We start from the raw sequence: 21974 nt of genomic DNA, 5'->3' as shown, positions 1-21974 counted from the left end.
TTAGAACCAAGACCTAGTTAGAATATTTATTCCGAGCCTTTTCTTGATGGATAATGTCAGGGAGACTAAATGTGTAGACTAAATTTTATAAACTAAATGATATGAAAGTTAATAATTGGATTATTACTTAATTGTTGATAAACGTGCTTAAATCTTATTAGTGACACATCATTTAATTTGTAAATTTAATCTATTTTAGTCTTCCTATCATTACTCTTTCTTGATTATTCGTTTTCTAATTAGACAATGAGGATCATCAACTGATGATGACACAAATTCTTTTGGCATATTTGTTCAGTTGACTTGGGCTGTGCAGAGTATTAATTTCTAAAGTCGAAACATGTGCATTGTCCATTTTTGGGAATTGAACAACAATTTAAGGACGGACGTACATTTGAGTTTGGAGAGACACTTCATTACGTCTGTCTGGCTAGGCAGCTCTCACACTTGGCAGGCCAGCCGCCTGCAAGCGGCTTCAGGAATATTGTCAAACCCTATTTTGTATAATTTTCCAACACTATGCTTGGTTATTTCCAACTCGACGGCCAATTCTTAATTTCCATGGAAGTATCCGCCTACTTTCTCACTGATGATGACAGCGCGGATAATTTAAAGCATTCTGTATATATTGTGCTTTCTAACAAATGAGCTAATCAAAGACTTGCACCTAGCCTACTTGATGACCGATCAGCCATGTCGAACCACGAACAACTTCTGCTATTTCTGGTCATCGTCATCATCTTCTACTTGACACCAAAGACAGCATTCGGGCAACCAAAGTCAGGCTGCCCCGGCACCTGCGGCTCTCAGAGCATCCCATATCCATTTGGCACAACTCCAGGCTGTTACCTCGACGAGTCGTTTCTCATTTCCTGCAACGACACGTCAAACGGTCAGAAAGCATTATTTTTCCCAAAAAGCAACGTAAGCATCCTCGGCATATCGCTCGTTGATCACGAAATACGAGTCTCCAGCTCCATATCCTACGATTGCTACGAATACGACAACTCAGGCCATCTCAGCAACAGCAGCGAAAGAGTCTCTTCCATGCTCACGTTCTCCAAGTTCCCTATTTCAAGTAGCCGCAATATGTTCACTGCTGTCGGCTGTGACACTGTCGGGGTTATCGCAGGCTCGAAAGGGCGAAGCTACACGACCGGATGCGTATCCCTTTGTACAAAGTTTGAGGATGTGGAGAACGGGACATGCTCCGGCATTGGTTGTTGCCAAATACCTATACCGGAAGATGTGATAGATTATGCCACGGCAACTGCGAGCTTGAGAAACCATTCGGACGTCAGAGGCTTCAATCCGTGCGGCTATGCTTTTGTTGTGGAAGAAGACGCCTTCAACTTTTCCTCCTTGGATCTTGGAAACTTTCAGAATAGGGAGAGTTTCCCGGTGGTGGTTGATTGGGCTGTTGGGAACCAAACATGCCAACAAGCTAAAACCAGTGCTACTTATGCATGTCTGGCTAACAACAGTGAGTGTTACGAATCAAACAACGGGGGTGGCTACATCTGCAAATGCAATAAGGGTTATCAAGGAAATCCATACCTTCTTGATGGATGTCAAGGTACTAATTAAACTCATCTAGAAATATTACTAAACCGTAGTTTTTGTGACATCTAGGAAACTTATCCTCTTCGTTCTTTAAGCTTAATTAATAATCATACGGTTGGTTAATTGTACTCTTAATTAATTAATTTTTCTGATGGATTAATTGTTAATTTCAGATATAAACGAGTGCGAGGTTTCAAACCCGTGCAGCAGTACAGCAACATGCGACAATATCCTTGGAAGCGTGAATTGCTTCTGTCCCAAGGGACACGACGGGGACGGAATGAGAAACGGAGAAGGTTGCAGCCCAATTGATAAACGTAGCACTCAATCTCTCAAACTTGCTATTGCCTTAGGTGAGCACAATAACATTATTTATGAATTGATTAATATTCTCAATTATATTTCATACTCATTAGAGTGGATTGATCCTCTATTCAGATTTTCTCTAACGAGTTCAAATATTATGCATTCATTTTACGTGTGATTTTTCTGTGACCTCTATCATTAATTAACAAATGAGTTCAGAAGATTTGGTCTTTTCTCTGATAGGGTCTACTTTGAAATATAAAAATGTCAAAAATCCGACTTAAATACACATAGACATAGAATTAATTTGAGGGTTGCCTAGGTGTGGCATTAATCATGAAGACATTGAAAAATCAACTTCCCCAGCTAGTGTTAATATCACAGCCAATGAAAATCATATAAATCTAATTGACTAAATCCTGAAATTAAAGAAAGACCTAGAAGAATAGAATATGGGCCAAGTAAACAACGTTGGAATTACAAATGCAAACATCATTATCTTCACGACTAGTTCAATTTTGTTCTCTTGTGGACTGGCTTCTTATTATATATGCAGTAGCCGTCGATTTATTCAATGGTTGCCTTGTTATCTTAGTTTTCATAAATTTAGTAGCCTTTTTTTTATTGATTTTTTTTTTTTTTTGGTTAAAGCATTTTAATCGTTTTTGATGCTATTGGTTTCTTTGAGCTAACAAGTCAAGAATAACTGCATATTTCTATAGTTTCTTCTTAGAACAAAACTTGAGAATTTCACTGTTTCTAAACCTCAATTTATGGTCAGCAAGGGGAACTGAACATGCATTTTCATACCCAATTTATGGTCAGTTCATGTTTCAATTAATTTGTAAACTTTACTGGTAGCTTACAAATGTACAAAGGAAATTTCTCTCTCAAAGTAAAATAATGGACTCTAGTGTACACTTAAATTGCGTGCTAGTGTCATCAAATTTATGTACGAAATTTGATTAGCAATTGATGTGTCAGCGTATGTGCCAATTAATGCAGGCATCTGTATAGGCATGTTGGCATTGCTCGTTGGAGGTTTTTGGATTTATTGGGGAACCAAAAGAAGAAAATACATTCAACTTCGAGAGAAATTTTTTCAACAAAATGGTGGCATATTGCTACAGCAGCAACTCTCTTGTCACAGAGGATCTGTCGAGACAGCCAAAATTTTCACCTGCGGAGGAACTGCAAAATGCGACTAATAATTACGATGAAAGTAGGGTTCTTGGCCAAGGAGGCTACGGAACAGTGTACAGGGGATTGCTATCAGATAACAAAGTTGTTGCCATTAAGAAATCCAAAATTTGTGACCAAAGCCAAATCGAACAATTCATAAACGAGGTAATCGTGCTTTCACAAGTTAATCATCGTAATGTGGTCAAGCTATTGGGGTGTTGTTTGGAGACGGAAGTACCCTTACTAGTTTACGAGTTCATCACAAATGGTACTCTTTCCGATCATCTTCATGATAATAGCCAAAACTATTCGTTGCTTCCTTGGGAAATGCGCCTTAAAATTGCAGCAGAAGCAGCTGGGGCACTTGCATACTTGCACTCTGCAACTTCTATGCCTATCATACATAGAGATGTGAAGACTACCAATATTCTATTGGATGATAATTATATAGCAAAAGTTGCTGACTTTGGAGCTTCAAGGCTTATTCCTATCGATCAAACTCAGCTAACCACTCTAGTACAAGGAACACTCGGATACTTAGACCCCGAATACTTCCACAGCAGTCAGCTGACAGAAAAAAGTGACGTCTATAGTTTCGGAGTTGTTCTCGCGGAGCTGCTGACGGGGAAAAAGGCACTTTCTTTTGATAGGCCAGAGAGCGAGAGAAACCTAGCAATGTACTTTGTTTCTTCGATGAAAGAGGATCGCTTAATTGAAATTCTTGATGATCATGTGAATGTCGATGAGGAAATAATTATCAAGCAAATACGGGAAGTAGCTAGTCTTACAAAGAGGTGCTTGAAGGTAAAAGGAGACGACAGGCCTACTATGAAGGCAGTCACGGCGGAGCTAGACGGACTGATCAGTTTGGGGAAGCATCCGTGGGGAAGACATGGGTTTGGATTCGAAGAGACTGAGTACTTGCTCAAACCTAATTCTGAGCGTTACAACGGAGACGGGGATGAACCTGGTGGAAATTGCAGTACTAGTAATACTAGTTATGCAGGGTTTGATAGCATGAAAAACCATATCATAATGCCACATGATGATGGGCGATAGATTCTTCTGTCTTTTAGCTAGTGGATGTTAATTAGACGTGTACTATATTAGGATTAATGTCAATATTTGCTGATGGTTACTGTTAGAAGTTGAAAGATTACGTTGGATTCTTTTTTATTAAATTAGCAAATTCGTATTATAGTGTTGTTTTTGTACATTTGCAAGTGAAAAATTGTATTTTATTTTTTCTTTGATTACAATCCCAATTATTATAATTAGTCATATTTAAAAATATAAAAAATTTATGAAAAGCAGAAAAACGCTATTACAGAAAAGAAAAAAAGAAAAAAAAATAGGAAAAAGGGAATTTAAGAAAAGGATAAGAAGTAGTGAGAAATCAATTGTATTATCCTGTCGAAAGTTGTATTACTATGTTGGGACAATCCACCCACGCGATTGGGCCGTGGCCATTCCTTTTGAAATATATAAAAAAGCGTCTGTCTTATCCAACGGGCACAAATTGCATTCTACTTCTTATCCCGTTGAAGATTCAACTCTCTCTCTCTCTCTCTCTCTCTCTCCCCCACCCTCCCTCGAGTCGGAGTCTGTCTCACTCGCACAAAAAGCTCCCAAATTGCACACAGACCAATATTATTATATATACGATCAGTAGACAGCAGTAGTAATTGCTAGCAGTCTGTGTCTGAGATTCTCCAATGGCCCTTAATCCTAATTTGTTGAACATGGCTATGATATGGTGTCTAGTACTACTCTTTTCAGTGACCAATGCCGTGAAACATGAAGAAATAGAAACGCAGAGACGACTGGGAGAAGGTGACAGGGTCACCAACTTGCCCGGACAGCCGCCGGTGTCATTCCCGCACTACGCCGGCTACGTCCAACTTCCCAAATCCGGCAAGGCCTTGTTCTACTGGTTTTTTCAAGCTCAAGAGAATGCATCTCGGAAACCCCTTGTTCTTTGGCTTAATGGAGGTCAGTTCCCTCTCTTCCAATCAAAATTTGCTTTTCGTTTTGGATTTTAGCTAGGGTCGTCATACATTTCTGCTTTTGTTGTGGCGTTTTTATAATTAATAAGTATATGAGTATATGAGATACAACGGTACGATTAAATTTGATATTATCGAAAGTTAATGTTTAATCATCTACTAACTGTGCATTTCATACATAGATGTATTATAAAATTTTCAAAAAAAAAGAAGCGATAAGATTTGGATGTTTCAAATTAAAAGTGTTTCTTTCTTCTTAATAATGTAAGTATATTTTTCATGTGTATTTCATTGGGTTGGATGGGTTTACACTTTATCCTTTCCATATTTTGCCATTTGTTTTTCTTGATCTTCTTTTTGAATTGTGTGTTGGTGTCCGTTGAGAGGCACAATTTGTCAACAAGAAGACAAAATAGGCATAAGAAATCAGAAAACACAGAGCATCAGATGTTAGAATGGTGTCTTTTTCCGTTATTCTTGACGGCGAGAGCCGGTTTGCGGTAATGTCTCTCCACTCTCAGTCTGAGCACACCAGACGGACAAAGTACCATCTGTCCTGTCCAGTAACGGACTTGATTCTCTGGTCCTCTCTGGTCTGGAGCCTCTGGATCGTAGAAGAGCAGAGAACATAACAGAGAGCAGGGATCATCCCATCCCATCCCATCCAAATTCCAATAAAGTCAAAAACTTTTACAGTAACGAATATTTGCCGCCCCGCCGTTACATTTGACGCCCGTCCTACCCATACCCAAACCAAGAAGTGCATTCCCCCAGGCCCCAATATGTGATAATCATACAGGAATGAAGCAGTCTTTGGCCTCATTTTTCACTTGGTTCATATGATTTTAAGTAAAATCACATGGTTGAATCATGAACCAACTTCGTTGGTACCTTTAGTCCAAAGCAGATATATAATTAATATATTTCCATCTTCATCGTCATGATTTAATCATAAATAAAAAGAATAGTGACGTTACTGTATATATTGTTGGCAATGGCATGGCATGCAAATGGGATATTTTCACATACATTGAATACGGTCTGGCCTGCCTCTGGCCGTCACTGATTCAGTTGCAGGCCTCTGCTTCTATTACTATTTAATGCTATATTTTCTTTTGACGACCGAGAGAATTCTATAACTACTTCTAAATTTTTAATAGTGGAGAAGATAATATAACGGATATATTATCATGGTAATATTTCAACTTTATAGTGTAATATTGTATGTGAATTTTTTTGCAAAGTATTTACATTATAGTATTAAGATGTCATGTGAAAAAAAAAAAAAAAAAAAAACTTATGTCGTGCTAGGCCTTTGACTAATGAGTTGGTAGGATCCACTATTCTCGCGTTCTCTTCGACATCATCCAATGCAGTAGCAATATACCCTTTTTTTCGTTTTTTTTCTTTTCCAGTTTTCACCCCCACCACTTCAATTTGTTTGTTTCTTTGTTATAATTGGTAGCAAGCCTGGTTCTGGAAGGCTATGCACATGCAAATGCAACAGCCAATGCCCCATTAGTCATCAATCCCTACTCACGAGTCACCGCCGGCCAATTTGATTTGGTTTACTAATTTGGGCATGCAATTAATTAAGATTAATATCCCCTCTTTTCTTTGGTTTCTTCGTATTTTTTGCTCTTTTACTGAAATTGAGAGAGAGCTAGGTCTTCCCAACTTGTAATTTTAGGCATTTCTTTCCATTTTTGCTTGATTAGTAATGGTCCAGGAATGATGTATTGTATTGGTCCAATGACACCATCTTCCAATTATTTCAGGACCTGGGTGCTCATCCGTAGCTTATGGAGCTGCACAAGAACTTGGCCCCTTTCTTGTTCGAAACAATGGAACCCTAATTCTTAACAATTACTCCTGGAACAAAGGTTTATAGTAATTAATTAATAATTAACATTGCATAATAAGCTTGATTTCTTGAATACTTAGATGATGATATATGTATGGTCATGATGTTCAGTTGCCAATGTGCTGTTCCTGGAGTCACCTGTTGGAGTAGGGTTTTCCTACACAAACAACACCAAGGATTTGCGTACAATGGGCGATCGAATCACAGCCGCTGATTCGCATGCTTTCCTGGTGGAATGGTTTAAGAAGTTCCCAACCTTAAAAACCCATGATTTCTACATAGCTGGGGAGAGCTATGCTGGCCATTACGTCCCCCAGCTTGCCAACCTCATATACGACCGAAACAAACGAACCACCAGATCATCATCCCCATCAGAGTACTCCTCCTCTTTCATAAATCTGAAAGGTTTCATGGTGAGCCAGCCTACATGCACCCTAACTCTACATACAATTAACTCATTTCTTTAATTATCTAACTAATTAATCGATCATTCGCATTATAATTGAATTAGATTGGGAATGCTGTGATCAATGGACCGACGGACAACAGTGGGATGTTTGATTACGCATGGAGCCATGCCATAATCTCGGACACGCTCTACAACAACTTAGTAAATAAATGTGATGTCGTCAATGATGACAACCAAACAGAAGAGTGCAACGAACACGTTCGAGCCTTCTTACAAGATTATTCTGAAATTGACATCTACGGCATTTATGCACCCACCTGCCTCACTGATCCATCTCCATCTACTACTGCTTCTCCCAAACAAACAAGGATTAACAATTTCATGAAAAATGTTGCACCTCGTCTGCTCAATCAACATGTAAGTCATCATTCACTCTCGATTTATCTCACCTAATTCATTAGCTAACCAGTAATTAGTAAACACTAATAAATTAAGCAGTTATGTAATTTTAGTGTGGTTAATTAATTTTGCAAAATGTATATATAGGAGCTTTGGCAGAGGCTACCATCAGGGTATGATCCCTGCATAGAGGATTATGTTGAGCAATATTTCAACAGAGAGGATGTTCAGAAGGCCCTGCATGCCAATGTTACTAAACTTTCCTATCCTTACTCCCCTTGCAGGTAACTATGATCTACATATACATATATATATATATATATTTATATATGATTCGATTCATATAACCAGTTCTCTTTCTCTCAATCCCTCTGGAATTTAGGGGGAGAGAAATATTCAGAGAGGTAGCTGAAAGTCAATTTCAAGAATTTATTAGAAGGAACATGCACGTTGAGAAATCAATGAACTGGAGCTTTCTTTCTGTTTTCACACAGCCACAAGGGCCAGATCATAATTAATGAAAGATATCTTGCAGTAACATTTGTCCTTGTCTTCTTCCTTTTGTTTTTTCTTCTTTTTTTCTCCAATAAAACGCAAATTTGAAATATTTGGTAAATTATATTGTGCAATTGGAAATCAATAATTCAAATAGATAGATAACTAGAAGATTACAAATTATCGACACCTCGTTTTCATTTCCTTACTATGGTCCATGGTAGTTCCCTTCCCACTAAAACCAGTCAAGCTAGCTGTTATGTTTTTCCTCCATATTTGTCTTTTATATAATTAGTCAGTAGAAATTAGTCATACGATAGCAAAACAAGAAAAGCTGATGCTGGTACCGGTACCGGTGGGTAGGTATGTCTGTGGTAATATTAAATAATTCGTCAAAACTCTAAACACAAATTGCATGCAGGAGGACCGTCCTTTACTTTACTACTCTATTTAGGGTGGTGGGGAGTGGAGTGGGGACATATGCAAGTTGGTTTCCAGTATGGGATCGCACTTATTATTAGATTCTCGAATCTCACTTGCTTTTTTAAGTTCCCACCTCAAATTAGGCATTAATTATTTCCGCAAGCATTTTTCTGCAGCATATACTTATTGATGTTCACAATAACATCTATGGTATATATCTTATTCTGTTGCTTCCTGTGGCATGCAGCGGCATCATAAAGGAATGGAAGGACTCGCCTGATACCGTACTGCCAATCATTCAGAAGCTCTTGAAAGCTGGCTTGCGTATTTGGATCTATAGGTAATCGAGTTCATTAAAGATTACTGCACTAATAACTTGTAATTTGTGATTAGTAATAATTAAAAATCCTAATCAATTACATGCATGCAGTGGTGACACGGATGGGAGGGTGCCGGTAACATCAACGAGGTACAGCATAAAGAAGATGGGTTTAAGAGTAATTCAAGGATGGAAGGCATGGTTTGATAAGGGTCAAGTGGCCGGGTGGGCGGAGACGTACGAGGGCGGGCTCACGTTTGCGACGGTGAGGGGCGCAGGGCATCAAGTCCCGGTGTTTGCACCTCGGCAGTCTCTTTCTCTGTTTACCCATTTCCTCCATCCCAATCCCAACACCACCCACGGCCTCCCTTCTTCTCGTTTTTAGGCTTTTAGCTAGTAATAAAATAATAAAAATTCAGCTGCCTACCCCTCAATCTTTTACACTTAGGAATACGATGCTACTAGCTAGCCATCGTTGCATTTGCAAGTTTACCGCCAACAAGATGTAATATGACTCATAATTTATTAATAATATATATTCCAATATTACGTGCTATATATGTTTTTCACCAGATAAATTAGGGTTCGTTTAGAAGACTTCTAAAATGGTTGAAAACGTTTTTTAGAGAGAATGTTTTTGGTTGTAAAGCACTTAAAAATGTTTATTGCAAGAAACACCAGTTTTATGTGTTTCTGGTAGGAAGCACTTGAAGTGCTTGTACAGAACTTTACATTACTAAAGATTGATTCAAAAATATTTTTACAAAATACGTTCTCAGTTATTTTAAAATCAGTTCTTAACGAACCCTTATGTTTATCAATCATATCATGAGTTTATTTTATATACGCATAATTAACATGATTGCAAGCAGCCCTACCATAGGTAGGCGCAGCCACTCCCCATTCATCATCTTGGCAGCGACCACGGGAGAGATTCCATGTCTCTCAGAAATTAACGCAAGGAAAATCATCTCCCCCTAATAAACGGAACCGATACCAGTCTGTTTGATCTGGGCCGTTAATTTGATGGAAGAGAGGCCCTAGAATTGTACAAGGGAGTGCTTGTACAGTTCAATCTTCATCGTTTAATGTTAGCCCACTTTATTTTTATTCTTTAAAGCTGGTCCAGTCCAATTGATTTGGTTGGTTTTCTTGGAACCCAAAACGAATTAGATGCAGAAATTGAACTTTTACAGTTGCGAGCGGCTTCATAGCGTCCTCCGTCCTTCCTTCCTTCGTCGTCTGCTCGGCTAAGTGTCTGTCTACTGACGACTGACTTGTACTGAGAGTGAGAGTGAGAGGATTCATCCAAATCATTTGAATCCAAATGGCGTTCCTTTTCCACAAATTTCAGGAGGTAAACGTAAATCCTTCTCTCTCTCTATTTCTCAATTTCCCTAAACCAAACATTTCGCATCTCTATTTCAGTGATTTTCGTATTAAATCTGCTGTCTTGTCACTTTTTCTAATTCTGCATCGTTTATGTATATTTATTTGCACTAGAATTTATTTATTGACCACAAATTTGGCTTTTAATCATTCTCAGTGTTCTTCAGTTGGATGAAATTACCACATTCCAGTTTGAGAAAATTAACAAACCCAAAAAAAAGAATGAATTTTGTTGACAGGATCTCCATAAGAACCAAGAAGCAACAATAAAAATTACGACGTGCAAAGAAACGTACTTTACAATTTGAGGTTTCTAAGTTGCACTACACAATTCCTCTTTTCCTAGACTAGAGGAATGGGCATTAGACATGTTCATCCTGAGGTCAGGTTTTCGTCAGGATTTGGTGTTAATGGACTTCCAATTCCAAATGGGCAACCGCACTTCGCCATGCTACATGTGAAAATTAACGCTAAAATTGTTTTTGTTTTCAGGGTGTGAGAACTCTTGCTAAACAACCCATGTTTAACAGGAATCCAAGGCAACTGCAGTTTGAGGCAGATATGAATCGCCTCTTCCTATATACCAGGTTGCTCTCACACCACCATCTTCCCATATGAAAACAAAACTACTAATTTTTCCACCACTAAGGCCCTTTCTTTTCAAAAGAAAAAAAAAGTACTTGTATTGTGCATCTTGGATGTTGATTATGAAATACTTGTATATCCATATTGTGCATATTGTTCATCTTGGATGTTGATCATGAAATACTTGTACCTTTCTCACTCATATCGCATATTGTGCATCTTGGATGTTGGTTATGAAATACTTGTACCTTTCTCACTCCTATCGCATATTGTGCATCTTGGATGTTGATTATGAAATACTTGTGCATCCAGCTACAATCGCTTGGGAAGGGATGCGGATGAGGCAGATGTGGATGAGATCATTGACATGGCTAATAAAGCCTCCATTGCCGATCAACAGAAACAAGTCCAGGAAAACATTCATCTCCAAATTAAAAACTTCTGCGTGTCTATGGATGAAGTTCTTCTCCCTGATGTTAAGAAGTTAAATGTGGGAACTGAATCACCTAAACAATCAAATGCTTCTACTCGACGAAGTGGTCTTAGTTTTGCCATTGGTAGGAATGGTCCACCAGTTAAACATCGTGGTGAGCTTTTTACTTTTGTTTTCGGCTTCTTATTCCTCTCTTCTCAACAATTTTTCAGAATGTTTGATTACTATACTGATTAGTTATGATTTTCAGTACAGATGTGCCCGAAACAAGGCCATTACAGCGCATTGATGTTTCTCAAAAGTTAAAAGATCTCTTCGGCTACACGCTTGATATCAAACCTTCTCAAATACCCCACAAGGAAGCAGGTCAAGGTTTATTTCTAAATGGTGAATGTGATGTTGGTGCTGTGGTGGCCGTGTACCCTGGTGTAGTATATTCCCCTGCGTATTACCGCTACATACCTGGATACCCAAGAGTTAATGCTCAAAACTCATATTTGATCACAAGGTATGATGGGACTGTGATCAATGCACAACCTTGGGGTTATGGGGGCGAAACCCGTGAATTTTGGGATGGTTTAACTGTTCCAGAAATCAGGCCTAATATGCAGGGAGATGAGAAAGGTCGAGATCGGATCTGGAGACTTCTCAGTAAGCCTTTGGATCAGAGGAAATTGGGAAACAGTGGCGACATAATAGAGCGGAGGAATCCATTAGCTTTGGCTCATTTTGCCAACCATCCTGCAAAGGATATGTCTCCAAATGTTATGGTTTGCCCTTATGACTTCCCGTTGACCGAAAAAGAAATGAGGGTCTATATTCCAAATGTAATATTTGGAGATGCAGAGGAAGTGAAGATGAAGCGATTTGGAAGCTTTTGGTTCAAGCTTGGAGGTTCAAAAAATAGCGGCTCAGATGTTCCTGTTTTGAAGAGTCTTGCCCTGGTGGCTACAAGGGCACTTAGTGATGAAGAAGTGCTTCTGAACTACAGGTTGAGCAACTCTAAGCGTCGGCCAGAGTGGTATACTCCTGTTGATGAGGAGGAAGATCGAAGGAGGTGGAGCTAAGTTTTGTTAAAGTTGCCATCTTGTGTTTTATGTATTACTTTCAACCGGTTCTTTCTGATGATGAGCGCACTTTTGGTTCTTGCTGGGTAGGGACTTTTTCTGTCTTTTGATATTAAAGATCTGAAAAGCTGAAGGTTATCTAGACTTGCATTACCTGATGAATATTACTTCTCTTATTTACTGAAATCATGATGCTCAAAGTTAAGGCTTTGGCTCCGTCATCCAAAGTGTTTATGTTGCGAACGGTCTCTCCCATTTGTTTTCGTTTGATTTAGTTGTGATGATCTTTCTTTGAGTGAAAACCAAGCAAAACGATGTGGAGCTTGAGCTTTTAGAACTTGTACAGTTTGCTTGTTTGGATTCAACAACAGGTCTAAAGAGTGAAGACGACGACGTTAGGATCTATTCCATGTGTAGTGTGTACCCACACACACAAAACATCGTCCAACGATGAGGGTTGACGACGATCTTCAACCCTTTTACAACCATCATTCTTTAGTTGGGCCAAAAATATCCCTTTTGGTCCTCTTGTTTCATATTTTGGAAGTCAGTGTATAACAATGCACACACTTACAACACTTCGATCCATGACTTTCCAACCATTTGAGAACCTGCTCTGTATTAATTTGTATGTATGTGATTAGATCTTGCCAATTCACCACGATGACAAAAATCATTATCTTCCTAAGTGGGGTTAGCCAAACATATTTCTCAATTCACAATTTGAAAAGAAAAGAAAAAAAAACATATTTCCTAATTGTCATCCATCCATTCCGTTCAGAGTCCAAATTTTTTCCCTTATCCTTAGTATAGCTTAGCGGAGTAGAGTTACAATAAAAAAAACTCCATAAATCTCGCTCTACATTTCTCACAATAGTATTTTCCTTTCTAATTGTTGAAAGTTTGGAGTTTAAATATAACACATGCATCTCAGATTAATTATACCACTTGATTGGTCCATAATCATATATCCATGCATTAATCTTAATTGCTAAGCTACAATTAGGATTAATGGGGCTCTTAACCTTTATTTTGTGCCTCTCACCTAACTTCGGTGTTTGTTGGAGTTGGGGTCATGTCTCTGCTTCCTCCTCGTGGGAACTGGTCCCAGAGGAGGCTGACCGAGTTGAAGCGCTGCCGGGCCAGCCTCCAGTGGAGTTCAAGCACTACTTAGGAGTCAGGATACGTGACAGTTGACGAGAGTCATGGCAGAGCTCTTTTCTATTGGTTTTTTGAGGCTACACAAAAGCCCGCCCACAAACCACTCCTTTTATGGCTCAACGGAGGTGTGAGGATGAGAAGTTGAGCTACTCTTCTCTGCATGTCCAGGATGTTCTTCCTTGGGTTCCGGGGAGGCCCAATAGCTTGGCCCATTTTTAGTGAAAGAGGGCCCGACAGTAAAATTCAATAACTACACTGGTGGCATGTTTACCAAACGGGAATGGAATTGAAAGAAATGGAATCGTATTCCTCCCGAAGCATTCTGGAGTTTACTAACATGTAGGGAATGAAAAGGTAAGTAGGAACCACTTAAAATCTGGAATAGAATTCCTTAATCTCCCGAAATTCAATTACCTACATGGAGATTGAATTCCCGGAGGAAGCCTCCTTTTGGAATCAAACGTTTTTACCCAAAATACCCTTGTACCTTCCACCAGTAGTGCACCCTCTCCTTTGTTTCTCCTCCGCTGACTCCTTACACCTTGACCACCACCACGACACCGAACTTACACATACCAGCAAGAACATCAAAATTGATTCGACTCATCTGCCGAGTCGACCATTCAATCTCGTCCGTTAGCCACCACAGTGGGTTTTTGCTTTCTGTTTGTCCATAACCATCCACCACTGACCCATCTTCATCCACACACCGGCAACCCATTGTAGCATTTTCCCAACACAACCCACCTTAGATACGACAATAAGATCTGGTAACAATTATATCTTGTATTTTGTGTATGATTTGGTGAAGACAAAGGTCAAATTTGGTGGAATAGGGATTGGGCGTTAGGACTGCAGGGTGAATTAGGAAGTACTATGTGAGTTGGTATTGGCGGAGGAGGTGCTTCGGTGGAAGAGCTGGTGAGATGCAAACGAAACAGAGGGTTGGTATCGATAGAAAAAGTTTGTGTGTGGTGGTGGTGGCGGCTGCAGAACGAGGGCTGGTATCGGCACAGAGAGAAACTGATGGCCCTTTTGTTCTAGCTGGCCTTGTTTTAGGGTGTTTCAATCCAAAAAAAATTATATATATTACCCGACACAAGGATACTTTAGTAATCACATTAATTTTCATTCTGATTCATGTGAATTAGTAAACAGTTTAAATCATTCATATTCCGATTCCGATTCTGATTCCACATCAATTCAATTCCTCCTCAATTCAATTCCCTTCCTTTTGATTACGGATTAGTAAACACGCCATAGGAATAAATGCACGTTATCTTGAATCTCCAGCTTTCTCAATTTCTAAACTAATATGGCTACAATTTGATGAAGGCATGCTATGCAGCTAGTTTTAAGTAATCCTCTGGCCCGGAAGATTGAAAATTAATACAGAATTACTAATTGTTGTCTTGTCTGATCTGGTTTTTCGTTAAACATGAATGTACGTACTTGATCATCAGCTGCAAATTTATTATTTTTGGACGCACCGACTGGTGTTGGGTTTTCCTACTTGAATAATAGTTTGGAGGTCCATGGAGACAATATCACAGGTTTGTTTGTCATTTTGTCAGATATAATAATGAGACCATTTTATTTGAAACACATTATTGCTAACCCATTATGAGATTAAGTTCACTTCTTCCTTAATGTAAATAATATCGATTGTTCAAAAAAATATAATAATAATAATAAGACCATTTTATACGGAAAAGCCTTCTCTCTGTCTTTAATTTATAAACACCCCCCCAAAACCCCCAAAAAAAAAAAAACAAAAAAAAAAAGATTACCGCTATGTATTAAAATCATTAATGTTGACTATTGCTACGTTTTAATTCTACTTAATTACCTTTCATGCGTGCGTGCGAAAGTATGTTTTGTTTCCTCCCTAATGCCGCCATGCATGCAGCTCGGGATTCACACACATTCCTTCTAAAGTGGTTCAAGAGGTTTCCACAATACAAATCCAATGGGTTCTACATTGCAGGAGAAAGCTATGCAGGTACACAGTACACTACCATATCTATGTATTGCATACAAATATGAATTCTCAACTATTCCCTGTATCAGTTTTATACATACTAATATTAATCCTGAAGCACTACAAATACTTTCTCCATCCTTGAGATTTTTTTTATTTTTTTGCATAAATTAATTAGTAATATGTTCTTAAGTATTCGATAAATAATATATAGGGCACTACGTCCCACAACTGGCAGAGGTTATATTCGATGAGAACAAGAAATCAACAAAGGATGACTATATAAACCTCAAGGGTTTGATGGTAATTAATTATCTCAATACGTATATATACAGGCACGTCATCACAGTGAAAAATATCACTTAAATCCTTAAGTTAGTGAATTATGAAAAATGCAGATTGGGAATGCCTTGTTGGACGATGAAACAGACACAACTGGGATGATTGACTATTCATGGGGACATGCCCTGATATCTGATGTTTTGTACAAATCAATTAAGGCAAATTGTGATTTTAGCAAACAAAACTTAACCACAGAATGCTGGAACTACTAACTCAAGTACTACGATATTTACAGTCTCATCGATATATATAGCATATACTCTCGGACTTGTCCCCTCGACAGACCCTTCACCAAGTCGTCGTCGTCGTCGTCTGTAATGAATAATAAGCAGAAACTGCCACTCAAATTCGATTCTCGATTTGTATGTTAGTTAATGTTCCTTATTTTCTTGTTCACAATTCATATTCTAGTTTCACCGTGCAAAATGCAAGACAAGAATAAAGGAAAATTAATTAAGATTAGTTCTTCTTTAATTTGCAATGGAGCAGGATGCATTGCGGAGAATACCTGCAGGTAGTCGAGGAGGTTACGATCCGTGTACAATGACCTATGCAACAACATACTTCAATCGTCCAGATGTTCAAGAAACATTGCATGTAAACGTAACCAAAGTACCGTATTCATGGAGGAGTTGCAAGTAATTTCATTAAGATTATACTTTAATATACGTATATCAAAGAAAATTCGGAATGATCACTACTCATTTAGAATTAAGTTTGTTGATTATATTGCTCTATACATAATTAGTTTGCTATTAACATATCGACTGTTAACTTTTCTATCACGTAATAGTGCTAATGTAAGCAATGCATGGACGGACTGGGCTTTTTCAATTCTTCAAATTATCCAAAAACTCGTTGATGGACATCTTTGTGTATGGATCTACAGGTATATTTACTTACTATGTAATTGCAATTCACTCTCTTGCTAGCTACCTAAAAACTAATTAAATAAATGAATAAGATAAAGACAATTAAATATGTAGAATGTGTGCAACATAATCCCAAGATATAAAAGATGAAGACAACTAATTTAAGTTTTCGTGCAAATTCATTGTGTACTTTGGAATTTTAAGTGTATTTTTGCTTTATTTTCTTGTGAATAGTGGAGATGCAGATGGTAGGGTTCCGGTGACCTCAAAAAGGTATACATTGAACAAGCTTGGCCTAAACATCACTGAGGACTGGACCCCACGGTACAACCATAGAGAGCTAATATTTTATTTTTATTTTATATATTTTTTTTTGATAAACCATAATGTTAGTGACTTAAATTGTTAATTGTTAGGAGGAAGGGGATCAATGGGGATTGAACCCGCACAAGAGCGCATAAATATAATTACTTTCCACTAATGTGGTAAAGCATCATGTGCACCGTAGAGATATAATTGGTTGTATCTTAAAATGCCAAAAATGTCAATAAAAGGAAGAAAAGGAAACAAAAAAACGTGTAAGATAAATAGATAAATAAATTGTGGGGTTTAGCTGAAATCAGTGTCTAAATTGAATGTCTAATTTTCTATAAAAGGATTGGATAAAAAAAGATCAAACCATTCAAAGGAAGGAATCTTAAGGTTTATAATTTTCACTTGCTTTCCTTGGAATATTCGTAGGTCTACCTACTTCATATTTATTTTCTTTATTTGGTAAATTATACCTACAGTTAATCACAAGCGTTTGATAAAACAGAAAAATGAAAAGAAAAAAAAAAAAAAGGCTAAATATTACTGGCGGCGGTAAAGTAAAAAGTATCAAACTTGTGATCATTGGAGATGATATTGGGTTAATAACAATGATTTAGTAATAAGGAGGTAATGAATGTATGAATGCATGGTTTATTAATTAGGTTGGAGGGTGGAGCATAGAGTATGAGGGGTTGACTTTCTTAACAGTGAGAGGTGTCAAGTTCCCACATTTTGGAGATATTTTTATACAGAATGGTACATCACATGTTATTATATAAATGATCCGATATTTGTACTAAAAAGTTAATAACTTAAAAAATAAAATTTCCCACCACTCCTATTAAAACACATGGTGTACTACTTGTATTCCCATCACAACTAAAAATTTATTCACATTTTGCTCCCAGGCGTTCTCTCCAGATCATCAGACACTTTTTGGCTAACCATAGGCTGCCATCTGTCGCATTTTGATATAAGCTCTGATCTGCTATTTCCTACATAAAAATACTATCGTTTTGTATCGTGTTCTTTTTATTCTTGGATTTGTATATTGCATGGACAGCCTTTTACTATTGGAATAAGGAGTCTTTTATATTGTCCAATTATTAAAAACTTCAGCTAGCCAATGCTAGTTTAATAGTGAGAATGAGATACATGTTAGTGTGCCAATGCCATGCACAAATGTCAACTTATTACTTCGCCATCATTCAATTGGTGATGTATATATATGTATGTGTATGTATAATGGAGCAATTCAGATATAAGAATTATAATGGAACATGCATAAAGGAGTGATTGATGACATACTCAATAATCATTAAATGAAACTCCTAATGTACACTTCTAACATTAATATAAATAGAGAAATATAGTTTTCAAACCCGAGAAATTGAGATGATTCTTGTTTTTTTCCCTTTTGAAATTAAAGATAATCTTAATATGGCTTTTGAGCTTTTGGCTATTTGGATATTGCCATATTGCTACGTACGTAATAGCTGTTAACTACATTGGTCAAGTACATACAAATATTAATGTATTCAACAAAAAAAAATATATACATATAGCGTTAGGGTTTAGAAAATGAGGTTACATGTCACAACCCGTCCCGGAATTTTAATTCCGAGGACGTGAAGTTATGAAAATGCCCTTAAACGGGACTAAGGGGCGTAAAATATGTTGTAACTTGATGATTTGGGGATTGGGTAGGATCCCACATCCCTCAAATCTCTCCCTCATTCCCGTACCCTGTCTCTCTCTCTCTTCTCCCTCACAAATCTCAGAGTTATCTCTCTCTCTCTCTCCTTCGAACTCACATGGACCACCCACAAACCACCCTAAAACTATACCAACGAAGGATCTAAGACCACCATCGTATTCCTGAGGACCACACGAACACGATGGTACCAATTTCAGGTGAGTTTCACTTCGGAAAACATGGATTTCGATTTCACTGTGCGTGTGCACTGTTCATGCACACGTAAAACTTGATGTTTTTGGGATTTTGAAGCTTGTAGGAAGCTTGGTGAGGTCCTAAGGAAGCTCGGAGTGCTTCGTTGGACAAATTTGGACGTCGGGATAGCTTGGTTCAAAGTTGGCCGGAGCTTTCGAGGCTTTTTCCGGCGAATCCACGGCGAGTTAGGGGTCAAGGCAGGTATGGATGTGTTCGTCTCGTCAATACCTTCATTTTGATATAAAGAACGTCGAAAATGGTTAAGAAACGAAGAAGTTATGACACTTTGAAATTTACCCAGAAATTCCGGCAAACACCCACCTCCGGCGAAACCAGTCCGGCGACGCGAGGAAGAAGACGCGCGCGTGGGCAGCGCGTAGACTGGGCGCGTGAGGGCGCGTGGGACCCCCAAATTGAGTTCTGAAAATTTTCACGCGTTCGTGACGTCGTGTAGATCACCGTGGTATATTCACATACCCAAATCGAGCAACGTATGAGAAAGTTATTGACGAATGTTCGGTGTATGCGCGTTAAATAACGTCAATTTGGTTATTTTTTTGTATAGGTGAAAATTATACAGAAGAAGAATGTAACCAATCTAGGGGAGGCTCAGGGACCCACGAGACGTCGATGTGATCTGTGAGTGGGCAGTTTTGTTTTCCATATATATATACTTGACGTATTTCCCAGAAAACGTATTTTAAAAGAAATACGAATTAAATATCCTTTCATACATGCATCATATTTTAATATGTGCATTACCATAATTATGCATACTGTTGCATGGTGCTGAGGAGGCCCAGGTAAGCTACATTTGATATACGTATGAAATACATTCGATATACGCATGAAATACGTTTGGTATACGATTGAAATACTATGGAAATACAAATGAAATATGAGTGTGATATGATTGAGATGCGATTTTGACATGATCGAGATATGTTTGTGATATAATTGAGTTATGATTGTGATATGATTGAAATACGATTGAGATATGAAGAATGAGTAGCTTGATATGCTTAGAGAGCTCATAACCTGATCCCCGGTGTTAGTGCTCGCCCTGAGCAGGGCCAGTCCTTCACGTGATGTTCACCTCCCCGCACCTTATGCTCAGCTTGGATCCAAGCTAGGTGCATAGCCTGTCGTACAGACCACATGAGGTGGTTCCGACTCGTAGGTGACGTGCGATTATTCGCCCAGTCTTACGTGATCGTAGCACTAGAACGTATATATACGTAACACCCAGGCCTGTCGTACAGACCACATTAGGTGGTTCCGACTCGTGGGCAGGTTCAGTTGTTTAGTTATTGTGAGTATGATTTGAGCTCTATATGCAGCCGTACAGGTCACGTTAGGTGACTCCGGCTGCCAGATGTTATGTTGTTGATGTGATGAGTTAATTATGAGTTATATATGCAGCCGAGGGCTGAGTTGATTAGAATGAAAGAGTATGAACTATGTTTATAGCCGAATGTTGAATTGATTATATGTTATTCCATCATATTCACATAGAGACGATGAGCATTCTGTTATGATACTTGGCATGACATACATTCATATTGTCTAGCATAATTTGAGATATATTACATATATGAGTATATACTTTATTTCTGGGAAGGTATACAAGTTTTACGGAGAGGGGTTACAAAGTTTTGAGAAGTGTTTGGATTTGGAAAAGATTTGTTTTACTGACCCACTCAATTTTGGTTTTGCGCCCCTCCAGGTTCAAGAATTGCAAAGGTGTGGTAACTACGAGGAAATTCAACGGTGTTCTGACAGAATGGACCGAATGAGGACTCACTTTCGGGTGGTTCATCTTAGAAGTTGTATATTTTTAAAGCTTCCGAACTGTGTAAATGGTTACGTCACTCTCACGTGACGGCCAGCATGCCCTCCTTCGGGACGGGGTGTGTCAGTTGGTATCAGAGCTTAGTTTCAATCTTGGACATCTTGAGAAGTTCTAGTGAATTCTGTCAGAACTACACCGCCTCGTAGCAAACCACGTAGTTAGAGGAACTTAGTCTCCCTGATTTAGCTGTTAGGGGGAAACTATTATTTTGGTGATTCAGTATATTATCTAAAGGGACATTTTAAGATGGGTTATGAGTTGAATTTGAATCACCTTATGAAATGATGAACCTGAGGGAGCAAAGTGATGGATTAACCAATTGGAAATGATGTTTTAGGTTATGCAAGTCAAAGGAATCTTCCTTTTGACAGAAGGGTTGAGATGACCACCTGGTTTGAATTATGAACTTGTATCCTGGTGGAAACAGGAGTATAATTCGTTGTCACCGGAGGAAACAGCCGATTGAGAATTGTTTAAGGACTTATTTAAAGAAAAGAATTATTCATTCGACATTTTATGATGGTAGAAAGCAAGAGTTTGCAAATGTGAGACAAGAAAAGCTGACGATCAATGAGTATTATAGAAAGTTCTCAGACTTGCCTCGTCCCATTCGAATATTGCTGCTATTTTGATTGAAATGTTATATTGTTTTAGGCTGGGTGGCATAAGGCAGTAGTATTTTGGGTGACCACTATCCATTGTAATTCTTACCAGGAGCATACAAGATGTTGTTGAGTCTAGAGGACTCTGAGAACACGTTCAGCGAGAGTAAAGAAGAATGATAAAAGAATGGGAATCAAAAGAGGACGATAAAGTTAATGATTCGTCATATCAAGAATATAGAAAGATTCAGAGCTTCAAGAGAAGTGAAGCTAGAGCTAATTCTCCTAGCTGAGGTTTTAATGCCACTGGTCAAAGTTAAAGTGATAGATTTACTGAAAATTCCAGATTCAGAGTCAAGGTGACTCGAGTAAGGGAAATGTACCTTGTGCAGCAGGTACAAGACTAAACACTTTGGAAAGTGTGGAATCAGTGAATGTGTTCGTATAGACAGAAGGGATAT

The 21974-nt window shown here is 38.3% G+C and overlaps 3 protein-coding genes, 1 long non-coding RNA gene and 1 pseudogene across 6 annotated transcripts; all 5 read left to right on the top strand.

Moving 5' to 3' along the window:
• Positions 1 to 529: 529 nt before the first annotated feature.
• Positions 530 to 4249, top strand: LOC125471963 (wall-associated receptor kinase 2-like). The gene is given in 4 exon segments (XM_048572937.1): positions 530 to 1576; positions 1737 to 1916; positions 2875 to 3050; positions 3052 to 4249. Coding segments are annotated over 4 exon segments (2298 nt in total). The 5' UTR covers positions 530 to 693; the 3' UTR covers positions 4111 to 4249.
• Positions 4250 to 4572: 323 nt separating this feature from the next.
• LOC125471964 (serine carboxypeptidase-like 35) lies at positions 4573 to 9522 on the top strand. Of its 2 annotated transcripts, XM_048572938.1 has the most exons (7): positions 4579 to 5043; positions 6836 to 6940; positions 7033 to 7334; positions 7433 to 7747; positions 7877 to 8013; positions 8895 to 8987; positions 9078 to 9522. In XM_048572938.1, the coding sequence occupies exons 1-7, from the start codon at positions 4767 to 4769 to the stop codon at positions 9349 to 9351; spliced, it is 1503 nt and encodes a 500-aa protein (XP_048428895.1). In that variant the 5' UTR covers positions 4579 to 4766; the 3' UTR covers positions 9352 to 9522. The 2 variants fall into 2 exon arrangements, with proteins under 2 accessions (XP_048428896.1, XP_048428895.1); XM_048572939.1 differs by lacking the exons at positions 8895 to 8987; positions 9078 to 9522 and adding an exon at positions 8112 to 8670 and having other exon boundaries at positions 4573 to 5043.
• A 260-nt stretch (positions 9523 to 9782) lies between these two features.
• Positions 9783 to 12602, top strand: LOC103943218. Of its 2 annotated transcripts, XM_048572940.1 has the most exons (4): positions 9791 to 10323; positions 10848 to 10942; positions 11253 to 11527; positions 11629 to 12602. In XM_048572940.1, the coding sequence occupies exons 1-4, from the start codon at positions 10294 to 10296 to the stop codon at positions 12438 to 12440; spliced, it is 1212 nt and encodes a 403-aa protein (XP_048428897.1). In that variant the 5' UTR covers positions 9791 to 10293; the 3' UTR covers positions 12441 to 12602. The 2 variants fall into 2 exon arrangements, with proteins under 2 accessions (XP_048428898.1, XP_048428897.1); XM_048572941.1 differs by lacking the exon at positions 10848 to 10942 and having other exon boundaries at positions 9783 to 10323.
• A 213-nt stretch (positions 12603 to 12815) lies between these two features.
• Positions 12816 to 18111, top strand: LOC108866952 (annotated as a pseudogene).
• Positions 18112 to 19521: 1410 nt separating this feature from the next.
• On the top strand, positions 19522 to 21684 carry LOC125471953. Its single transcript, XR_007254020.1, has 2 exons — positions 19522 to 19698; positions 20786 to 21684. It is a non-coding gene; the product is annotated as an uncharacterized LOC125471953 (long non-coding RNA).
• The last annotated feature ends 290 nt before the right edge of the window (positions 21685 to 21974 follow it).

This window comes from the organism of the source record quoted next, unplaced genomic scaffold, assembly GCF_019419815.1.
Source record: "Pyrus x bretschneideri cultivar Hongxiangsu unplaced genomic scaffold, Pyrus_bretschneideri_v1 Contig63, whole genome shotgun sequence".
Lineage (NCBI taxonomy): Eukaryota > Viridiplantae > Streptophyta > Magnoliopsida > Rosales > Rosaceae > Pyrus > Pyrus x bretschneideri.
This window is presented reverse-complemented; position numbering and strand designations above follow the sequence as displayed.